This window comes from Puma concolor, chromosome B4 (assembly GCF_028749965.1).
Source record: "Puma concolor isolate L17-30 chromosome B4, mPumCon1.1.hap2, whole genome shotgun sequence".
In the NCBI taxonomy this organism is placed as follows: domain Eukaryota; kingdom Metazoa; phylum Chordata; class Mammalia; order Carnivora; family Felidae; genus Puma; species Puma concolor.
Window position 1 is genome coordinate 108,230,421 of NC_141673.1, and position 11,462 is coordinate 108,241,882.

Genomic DNA, 11,462 nt, shown 5'->3' on the forward strand with positions numbered 1-11,462 from the left:
ACCAGGAGACAAAGAGGGGACATATGGACTGACACAGTCCTGGGAAGGGAGTGAAGGAGGGATTGGCCAACCTACAAACCAGCCTAAGTGGGATCCAGACAGGAGGAGGGGCTTAGATGGGGGGCAGGTGGGGAGTGCATGCTTGGAGACAGAACGATTTCCTAGTCAAAAAACATGGGAATAAATTGTTCCAGGAAGCGCAGTTTCTTTCACCTTACCTAGGCCAGGCCCAGGGCCAGCTCATCTCTTACAGAAATTCTTCTCTTAAGAGGTTGTTGGACACTCTCTCTTCCTGGAAAAGGATCATTTGTGTACTCTGCTCCCAAAACCAATGGAAGCTCTACTGAGGGACAAAGGTCAGCCCCATTCCCACTTCCCAAGAACTGTGCTTAAAGCTTTAACTATCAAACAAACGTCAGATCCTGGGGGAGATAGGCACCCTTACTTGAGAGCCAGCTCACCCTCCAGGACCCTCCAGGGCCTGGCCTTGAGCTAACCTCAAGGAGGGTATTAACATAACTAAGGGAAAAGGTGGGTCAGTTGGGAGAGTTGAGCCTTGAGGAAAATTTGTCTCAGAAGAAGGGAAAGGGAGCCCTGACCCACAAACTGGAATTACTGGTTCTTGGGACACGTAAATCCTTCATTAGAAAGTCCTTGAACACTTTAAATCAAACTAGGGGTAGTAAAGTCAGTTTAGGAATCCCACAGAGAATTTTTAAAAAATTTTAGAATGCAAAAATATCACAATCTGTACATTATGTTGTTTCCTAGAAAGTTTCATAGATACATAGGCATACATGTGAAAACACTGTCTTCAGGATGCCCAGGCGGTTCAGTCAGTCTCTCAGTCAGACTGTGAGAACTGTCTCACAGTTCATGGGTTCGAGCCCCGTGTTGGGCTCTGTGCTAACAGCTCAGAGCCTAGAGCCTGCTTTGGATTCTGTGTCTCCCTCTCTCTCTGCACCTCCCCTGCTCATGTGTGTTCTCTATCTTTCTCTCTCTCTCTCAAAAAAAAAAAACAAAAAAACAAAAAAACAAAACATTAAAAAAGAAAAAGAAAACACTGTCTTCAATAAAGTCAACTTATTCGAGCACTTTCCACCCCCCCCCCCCCCCACCCAGGAATTCATTGGATTTTTCTCAAGGTTAAGAACACTGTCATGGACTCCCGTAAATTCTCAGAGCTCAGTGACCAGGCTTATGAGGGCTCTGGTTCAACAACACATTTCTGGCTATAATTTGGCTTTAGGAAAGGCTACAATTTGCCTTCAAGGAGAGAACTTACCAATCAAGAAGCTCTAAGTGTCTGGTCTGATTGATTTTTCTCCAAAAAACAGCATTCTGCCTTTCTTGTTTATACATCTGTCTCTTATGAACTTGGTCAATGTGTGTCAGTCCTCTGGAGCTCTATCACTTCTGACTGTACAAACAATACAATTTCTGAACCTATAAAGACCATGGAATATGGTAACAAAGCCAAAATAATGCCATCCTGAGGGCCTTGCCACAAACTTGAAGGTCAGTCACCAAGGTGTTGACGCACTCAATAAATATTTCAGTGAATGAGCAGACTAGTTAGGATACAATATAGGGGAGAGCTCTATACAAAGGTTACTTTCCCCAAGCGTCTTAGAATCTTTAACCATCTCCAATGTTTGTGAGGATTCAGAAATCCTTCCCATTCCCACAATACCCAAATCCTTCCCACAAAGAGTCCTCAGGGAAGTTCTCTCTAACAGATATCCCAGAGGAATGGTCTGGGAGCATCTGATCGCCTGGGGCTGCTCTCCTGAGTGAGGCCTCCCCTATTGTGGAAGCCATCCTAGTTGTCTCCTACTTTTAGAACAGCTCCTTCTGAGTCCACTTCATGAACTTTCCATCGGATGTCTGTGTGCAGGGCCCCCTTCCAGGCCCACTCCTCCTCTCATCTCGCAGCTTCTGTGGGAACCTCATCCCTTTCACAGTTTTAAAGATTACCTTTCTGCAGACAAATGTCAAACATGTATTTCCAGGCTAGAACTCTCTCTCCTCTGGGTTCCAAAGTCATATATTCAGCAACTTCCTGGACATCTTCATAGGGATGTCTCATAGCACCTCCATTCTACAGGTTTAAAACCATTTCTCCCTTCCCATCCAGCCCCTCCTCTTATATCCCCAATGTCACCATCAATGTCACCACCAGACAACCCAAGTTGAATACCAGCCAGTTGCAGTAGAGTCCTCACCACCAGAGTTAGTCAGTAAAACCTCTAGATTCCTCCTCCAGCACACGAGCTCTTCCTCATCGTTGCTACTGTGCCTGTGGCCTTGTCATCTCATACCTGTGGTCTCCCTACTCTCCCAGCCTCCATCCCCACCTCTTTCACTGGGTGACCCTCGCACAGCAATTCGTTCTCCCCAGGCTACCAGGGTGATCCAATTGCCAGACCCAATAGCTGTCCCAGTACCAAGAGCATGATCCTGAGGGACTCTGGGAAGCTAAATTTTGATATGAAAGGAGACAGGGCAAGAAAGGTCCAGGCATGAGGCACTGCTCAGAGCCCAAGGGCAGGAAACGTTGAGCAACTGGGAGGCACTGTGTATCCGGGAGAAGGGGAAAAGGGGAGAGATCATGAGAGAAGATGGGGTAAAAGGGCAGTGAGGGTGAAGGTCATAATTTTGTGGGAGCCAGCCAAGTACAGTTCAGGTTTCCTTGCTCATGGTCATCCCTGGAAGGACACATGTCCCCTTTGAGATGAAGGCAGCATCCAGTCCCTATCCCAATACTGGAATTAGGAGCCTGTGAAGACCTACAAGGTAACATCTGAAAGTCAAGCCAGAGCAGAGGAGAGGAGAGGTGGGCTCACCGGGAACAGCATGGCTCTGAGCTCCAGGTAGAGTACATTGTCCTGGTAGAACTCCTCCAGTGCCTGGAAGACATAGTCTCTGAACACTGGTGCATAGTGGACAAGGCCAGAGATTGTGAAGAAGATACTATTAAACTTGGACCAGACAGCATCTTGGTTTGCATAAGCCACCTCAGGGTTCTCGGTCATCAGGGTGAAAGTCTGAAGAAGTCTGCATAAGACACAAAGAGGGTAAATTGAAGAAGTGTGTTTCAAGCCACCACCTTCAGGCATCTGCAGGAGTCTTGCCCACCTCACTTCTCCCACCCAGAAGCAAACCCAGATGCATCACAGTGAGCAGTGATGAGAGGCCAAGGAAAGCACCCCAGGCTTTCTGATGGAGGCCCCCATCCCTGAGACCTGCTTTATGCTCCTCAGGGCACAGCTCAGGTAGGATGTTCCCACCAACCAGGCTGTCTTGCTCCCCTGTGCATGTTTGGCCAGTCTGACCCCATTGCACCCTAGACTAAGCCTCTTCGGGGGGTGTTATGCACTGAATTGTGTCCCCCTAAAACCCATATGTTGAAATCCTCACCCTCAATGTGACTGTATGTGGAGATAGGTCCTTTATGGTGGTAATTAAGGTTAAGTGAGGTCATTACAGTGGGGCCCAAATAGAATAGGGCTGGTACGAGAGATGCCAGGAGTGTGCACACAGAGGAAAGGCCATGTGAGGACACACTGAGAAGGCGGCTGTCTGGAAGCCAAGGACAAAGGCCTCAGGAGAGACCAAACTTGCCAATATCTTGATCTTATACTTCTAGCTTCCAGACCAGTGAGAAAATAAATTCCCATCGTTTAAGCTACCTACTGTGTAGTATTCTGTTGATGGAAATAACTCTGACTCAGGTTTACATCCCTGAGTAGCCATTTACTAGCTGTGTGGTCTTGGGCAACTTCCTTAACCATACTGAACTTCACATTTCTTACTCATAAAGGGCAATAATCTCAAAAAAGCACTCTGTAGATGGTTCTATGATTAAAAAACAGTTATTACTTATAATATTACTTTACAAATTTGTTAGGAAGTTGCTTCACCATGTTTTCAAGCTGTTTCACCCACCAATGGACCATCTTATTCCAGGAGCTGGGAACTTTTCCTCTTGCTGGAAATTAAGCATCTAGACAAATCTCATTTGATGCAACAATAGTGTCACTTTTAATACCTTTTGCAGATCATATTGAATTTTAAATGAACCAGAAAATTACTATTTGAATGCTTTTGTGAAGCAAAGTATCCTGTAAATTTAAAAGAAAAAGCCTCCTGATATATATATATATATATATATATATATATATATATATATATATATTTTTTTTTTTTTTTTTTTTTTTAAGTAGGCTTCTTGCCCAACACAGAGCTCAATGCAAGGCTTGAACCCATAACCTTGAGATCAACACCTGAGCTGAGATCAAGAGTTGAACTAGACGCTTAACTGACTGAGCCATCCAGGTGCCCTGATTTTAAGGACAGATTTTCATAAATGGGGTTGTACTAAGACATACCTGTACACCACCCACTACCTATGATGAGCATGTGACACATTCTTTCTGAACCACACTCACCTGTTGTCAAACTCAGTGACATTCTGTAGCTCCTTTCGATATTTCTCCAGCAAAACCCACTCCGAACATTCTGCTGGTTTAGGAGTGGGGGGCGCTGGATAAGCAAATTTGAACTTCAAGTACCCGCTTGGGGTGACACAGAAATGGCAGTGGGGCCTGTACGTGACATTTTTCACCAGCCAGTTCATACTCAGGATGCTGAAGTCATGGACGTGTAAGGCAGCCCCTGGAAAGGGAAGGAAGGCAGGGGTAGAAGTGAAGCAAAAGAGGTGAAATCCAGATTCCAAGGCTCAGGGGCTGTGAGGACAGTGCAGATGGACAAGAAGTGACAATCACAAGGTTGCCTATCTGGCAGAGTTCCCCACAACTGCACATCATGTACCTTTCCCACTCCAGCGCAAAGACTTCCCAGGCCTATGTCTGCCATTGTCTCCCCAGGATGGCCACTGCCTGCTTTGCTCTGGTTTAAGAAGGGAGCATCCCTCACTAGTCAGAAGCCATGATGACCTCATTCAAGAGAGGGAGCCCAGGGGAGCCTGGGTGGCTCAGTGGGTTAAGCGTCAGACTTGGGCTCAAGTCATGATCTCACAGTTTGTGGGTTCGAGCCCCACGTTGGGTTCTGTGCTACAGTTCAGAGCCTGGAGTCTGCTTCGGATTCTGTGTCTCCCTTTCTCTCTCTCTCTGCCCCTACCCCACTCACACCCTGGCTCTCTCTCTCTCTCAAAAATAAATAAACATTAAAAAGAGAGAGAGAGAGAGAGAGAGAGAGGGAGAGAGAGAAGCAGCCCAGGGGCACCTGTGTGGCTCAGTTGGTTAAGTGTCTGATTTTGGCTCAGGTCATGATCTCAGTTTGTGAGATTGAGCCCTGCATCAGCAATTCTGTCAGTGCAGAGTCTGCTTGGGACTCTGTCTCTCTCTCTTTCTGCCTCTCCCCCACACATGAGCTTGAGCTGTGTGTGTGTCTCTCTCTCAAAGTAAATAAATAAACTTTAAAAAGGGGGAGGGGAGGGATGAGCTTCAGCCCTTGCTCCCACCCTGGTCCTGTTTGCACAACTGTCCTCAGTCCTCTCAGCCTGCTCCCAGTGCCCACGCATTGGCTTTGCATTCCCTGCTTCCAGCCAGTATCTAGGCAGCTTCTGGCCTGCAGGCTTGCCATTGATGCCCTATGCTTCTTTCAGACCTGACACCAATCTAGACTACAGCACTCCTCAAGTCACAGTATACACTGTCCCTCTGCTCTTCCTGCTCTGTCTTAGCACCTGGCCTTGACACGGGCCACTTAGGTGTCACAGCTGTGTGAGCTTTGGCATGTCACCTCTCTAAACCTTATGTCCTCCATCAGGTGGGGATGTGACTTTACCAACTGCACAGTTGTTTCTTTGTTTTTTTAGTCTCCATATTTAACATTAAAATAAAAGAGGTATAGGGGCTCCTGGGTGGCTCAGTCGGTTCAGCGTCAGACTTCGGCTCAGGTCATGATCTCAAGGCTCCTGAGTTTGAGCCCCGCGTCGGGCTCTGTGCTGACAGGTGTGTCTTCCGCTCTCTCTGCCTTCCCCTGCTTGTCCTCTGCCTCTCTCTTTCTCTCTCTCTCAAAAATAAACATTTTTAAAAACCCAAAATGTTATAAAATAAGAGGTATAGAAAAGTCCTTGTAAACTGCAAACTGCTATTTACGTGTGCAGGATGGTAATTATTTTACTTCTCATAAAAATGTATATATACTATAGACATACACTACTAGAAATGTGTTTATTCAAGAGAAACTTTCACATCATACTCTGGTACCTCAGCCTGAAACGGGGCAGAAGAAGCAGATGTGGGAAAAGCTGTGAAGAAAGCAGTAGTTCTTATGGGCCTAGATACCTGCTTATGGGTGGACACATCAGCTTTGTCAGGAAAGACAGTGGTGCCCAGCAGCCACTCCCTGCTGTCTGTCTGAGGCAGAGTCCCCTTGGAAGCAGGGCTCTGGGTTTCCAGGGTGAAGTGGCAGCCCCCTCAGACCGCCCCCTTCCTAGTCTGTGAAGCAAGAACAAAGGTACAGAGTAGCCAAGTGGGGTTCTTGCTGCTCCATTTATTTATTTATTTATTTATTTATTTATTTATTTATATTAAAATTTTTTTAATGTTTATTTATTTTTGAGAGAGAGAGCACAAGAGGGGGCAGGAGGCAGGGGGGGGAGGGGAGGGGAGGAAGACAGAGAGAGGGGAGGGGTGGAGAGAAAGGGAGACACAGAATCCAAAGCAGCCTCCAGGCTCTGTCAGCACAGAGCCCAATGTGGGGCTTGAACTCATGAGCTGTGAGATCATGACCTTAGCCAAAGTCAGACGCTTAATCAACTGAGCCACCTAGGCACCCCTACTATTATTTTTTTAAGTAGGCTCCACACCCAATGTGGGGCTTGAACTCCTGACCCTCAGAACAAGAGTCACATGCTCTACCAACTGAGCCAACCAGGCACCCCTCACTGCTCCATTTAGAACAATAACAGCTCCAATAACAACACTAGCTCCAAGTTTAGTTCTCCCTACCTTCCCAGCACCCCCAAACCACCATCTCCAAACCTCTACCTTTTGGCATCTTCTTCAGGATATTAAACACCTCACTTTTCTCAATGAGAGTCTTGGCCCGGAAAAAGTGCATGCTGGGAGGGAACTTCTGGGTCCTCATCGCCTGTGTCACCTCAGCCTTTTTGAGGGCCATGAGCCTCTCATTGGCTAGCTCCTCCTGTTCGGTCAGCACCAGCTGCCCCCCCAGCTGCATCATCTTCTCTCTCATCAACAGCTGGTTCCATGCTTCATCTATGGATATGGCTGAGCAGAAAAAAGGCATCGCCACGGCCAGAAGCAGGGAGAGCAGGGCTGGCCACCCAGATGGGCCATCCACAGGCATTGGGATGCCTGGAAGAGGAAATTGCTCAGATGGAAACCTGGCAGGACTAAAGAAGGGAGTAGGTCAGCAAAAATGTGCAGATTTAAACGTCAAACTCTGATTTTCCTTCTACCACTCTGTTTTCAGATTACCAGGAGGCAGCATACAGAAGGGTTCTTCTCTGAGACCCCAGAGGAAAGACTTCCAAGTACAGACATGGAGGGGTTTCCCAAATAATAAGTCACCATAAGGCCTTCTTTAAAAAAGTGGACCTTTTCAGTCAGCAAGCCCTGCTCACACATAGAGGAAGACATTGCAATCAGATTTTTAGTGTTTCACTTTTTTTTTAAATGTTTATTTATTTATTTTGAGAGCCAAACAATGAACCGTGAGATCATGACCTGAGCTGAAATCAAGAGTCGTTGCTTCCACCAACTGAGCCACTCAGGCACCCTGAGTGTTTCACTTTTAAATATCACCAGAGAGTAAGAGATCACAAGACATATAAAAAAGCCTCTAACGTGATAAAGGAAATTAAAAACAAACAAAACAAACAAACAAATAAACAAACAAAACCACACATGTACAGAGAAGGAAGACAAGAGAAGGAAATAAAAGAAAAATTCAAAAGAACCATACTTAATATCCTAAGAAGGATATGAAAAGATATTGTGCCCATAAAACAGTTACCGAGAATTATTATTATTATTTTAATGTTTATTTATTTATTTTGAGAGAGAGTGTTTGAAAGGGGGAGGGACAGAGAGAGAGGGAGAGGGACAGAGAGAGAGGGAGACAAAGGATCAGAAGGCGGGCTCTGTGCTCACAGCAGAGAACCCAATACAGAGCCTGAACTCAGGAACTGTGAGATCATGACCTGAGCCGAAGTTGGACCCAACAGACAGAAACACCCAGGTGCCCCAGCCACAGGGAATTATAAAAAATAAGCAGCATGAGGGGTACCTGGCTGGCTCAGTTGATGGAGCATGCAACTCTTGGTCTCAGAGTCATGAGTTTGAGCCCCATGCTAGGTGTAGATTCCTTAAAAAAAAAAAAAAAAAAAAAGGGACACCTGGGTGGCTCAGTTGGTTAAGTGACCAGTTCTTGGTTTTGGTTCAGGTCATGATCTGACGGTTCATGAACTTGAGCCCCAAGTCAGGCTTTGTGCTGACAGTGCAGAGCCTGCTTGGGAACCTCCCTCCCTCCCTCCCTCCCTCCCTCCCTCCCTCTCTCTCTCTCTTTTTCTCTCTGCCCCTCCCCCCACTTGATCCCCCTCTCTCTCAAAATAAATAAATAAACTTAAAAAAAAATAAGAATAAATTTCAAAATAGGGGCACCTGGGTGGCTCAGTTGGTTGATTTCAGCTCAGGTCATGATCCCAGGGTTGTTGAATGGAGCCCCGTGTCATTAAGATTCTGTCTCTTCTCTCTCTCTCCCTCTGCCCCTCTCCCCCTTTTCCTGACTCTCTCCCTCTCTCAAATAAAATAAATTAAATAAACAGAATGAGAAGAGCTTTTAGAAATTAAAAATACAAGAGCTGAAATCTTAAAATTTACTAGCAATATTATAAGATGGAATTGAAGACCATCTTTTAGAAATTAAGATGAAATAAGAGAGAAACAAATGAGATGATTATTGGCTCAGGAAATCCAACACCCAAATAACAGACATATCAGAAGAAAAAAAAAAGAAAAAGAAAAAAATAGATTGGAGAAAAAAGTAAATAAGTAATACAAGAAATTAGACCAGAATGTAAGACCTGCATCTCTGGATTGATGAGACTCTCTGGGATCCTATCACAGCACGACAATTACTCAATAGTCACACCATGAGATATCATCTTGATATTTCAGAACATTAGCATTCAAAGATTCTAAAAGCTTCCTAAAAGCTGCTAGTCCAGGTTGGCAGTGAGCAAGGATTGAACAGCGGAAGGAAAGAAACTCACCTTTAGTGGTCTCCTCCTTCTAGACACTGTTAGCACTTTACCTGCTTATCTATTTGAATTACATTTATGAAATGTGGGGCACCTGGCTGGCTCAGGTAGAGGAGCATGAAACTCCTGATCTCAGGGTCATGAGTTTGAGCCCCATGTTGGGTATAAAGATTACTGAAATAAATAGATATTTTTTTTTAAAAAAAGGAATTGTTTCTTCATACTTCATAGTAGGATATGGTATCCTGGAAAGAATCAAGACTATAAATTGGAAGACCTCAGGATCAGTCCCAAATTAGGATGTCTTTAACCATGAGACCTTGGACAAACTGTTTAGTGTCTATGGGTCTCAGTTTTCTCATCTGTGAAAAGGGCAAATTATACTAGATCAGTGGTCCTCAAAATGTGATACATGTATCATTAGTGAACATGATATCACTGTTTAGGTTGAATAAAAAAATTTAAAAACAAGTTAATTTAAAGAAAGATATGAAATAAATAGAAATGCGGGGATATGATGAAAATGGAAAGCTTGCTAATCATTGAAATACATTATCTCCAAGGTCCTTTCCAGGGCTAACATTCAATTATTCAATGGTACATCAGACACCAACAGGGGATTTTAAGAAGGAACTGGACACTATTTACTCTAGTACCACAGCTATGGTAGGGTAGCTACCCGAATCAGAGAGTTGGACTTTTGAGGAACCCCCTCAATTTCATGAAGTCTTTGACTCTGTCTTGAGGCTACAGTGTTTGCCAACAGCTGAATCCTCTAGGACAAGAGGAGAGTGACATTTGTGTCACCATCCCACCCATCTCATGCTGTGTCTTCCAATCGACAGCCCCAGCCCCTTTCCCTCTCTCCTTACTAACACATAACAGAGGCCACTAAGTTCCTAAATCTCCAACTCTGTCCTCTCCAAAGACACCAGAAGTAGCTGTGTGCCCCAACATCTAGCAACTTCTCCTGGCCTGACAGATAAAAGTTTATCTAACACTGGTCCAGGACCAGCCTGCTCAAGCATAAGGAGAAATAATCCCTGTGATAATTACTGCTATGCTTACTTCATCTCTCTCCTCATGAAAAGTTTCTTTTACTTTTAAAAGAAGGTGCATGAAAACTCTATAAAAATAGTTTGTTCCCAGATTAAGAACGAGGAAACGGACCATGTGCATCTGTGACTCTGAGTGAATGTCCTTGGGCCCACAACCATTTTCAAAAGCCTGTTGTAGAGAAAGGCTATGCACTTCCTCCGCACCGAAAGTCACAAACTCACCTAATGTAGGGGGCAGGGAGGCTGCTGCCAGGGAAACAAAGCCCGAGTGCCCAGCTTCCCAGCTACCTACTGGAACCTCATGAGCTAGACCCCCACCCCAGAGGATCCCAGTTACCTCAGAGCAGCTCCAGAAACTGCAGACTGTTTGCTGAGTCCCCCGACAGCTGTGTCAGAAGCACCAGAAAAGCTCACCATCCTCTTTTCACTTCCTGTTGGGGCAGGTTTCACTTCCTCTCAGCCTCATGTTGCTCGGGTCTCCAAAGAGAGGCAAGGAAGATAGTCTGGCAGAGCTGAGGCAACAAGTAGGCCTGCATGTATGGGTTTACGTTTGTGTGCGTGTGTGAGCATTTATGCACTTGTGGGGTGATTTATGTGTGTGTTTATATGTGTTCAGGTGCATTTTGTGGCAGGTTTTTGTGTACATCTTTGTGTGTGTGCATGTGTGTGCATGTGGGTTTATGCATGTGGGGATTATGTATATGTTTGGGGGGGCAGTTGTATGCATCTTTGTATGTGTCTATGTGTTTATGTGAGTTTATATGCACGTGTGGGCTTATGTATGTTTTGGGGGAAGATATATGGGTGTTTGTGCATGAGATGTCATTGTAGGGTCCAGAACATAGCTTAGACAACAAGCGCCACAAAGAGGTACTCCAAAATCTGCTCATAAACTTTGGGCAGTATACCCCTCCTTAAAATGTGACTGTCAATTGTGGGGCAACCCACTAAACAGCAGGTAAAAAAGTAGATGTAATAGAAGGTACGTTTTAGGGGGAAAATCAGGGATCTGGAAGCACAGCAGTTGAGGAAATAAGGAGGGGTGAGGCAGGAGCTAGGGCGTAAGGAGGAGAGGCCAGAGGCAAGAGGGATAATGGCTCCTGAGGGAGAGCTGAGAGAACTGAGCCTGGCCATTCGTAGCTGTATGG

At 45.3% G+C, this 11,462-nt stretch overlaps 1 protein-coding gene across 7 annotated transcripts in view; it reads right to left on the reverse strand.

Moving 5' to 3' along the window:
- ADA2 (adenosine deaminase 2) overlaps positions 1 to 10,720 on the reverse strand; it is a 36,057-nt gene extending 25,337 nt beyond the window's left edge. For 6 of the 7 annotated variants that reach the window (XM_086714493.1, XM_025930648.2, XM_086714494.1 and 3 more), the window contains exons 1-4: positions 10,652 to 10,720; positions 7,020 to 7,387; positions 4,452 to 4,677; positions 2,847 to 3,057 (exon numbers count right to left, since the gene is read on the reverse strand). In XM_086714493.1, the coding sequence (XP_086570619.1) occupies positions 2,847 to 3,057; positions 4,452 to 4,677; positions 7,020 to 7,341 (759 nt within the window). In that variant the 5' untranslated portion in view covers positions 7,342 to 7,387; positions 10,652 to 10,720. The remainder of the gene's footprint in view (positions 1 to 2,846; positions 3,058 to 4,451; positions 4,678 to 7,019; positions 7,388 to 10,651) is intronic. The other variant, XM_086714491.1, reaches the window with a different exon arrangement.
- Between the last annotated feature and the right edge of the window lie 742 nt (positions 10,721 to 11,462).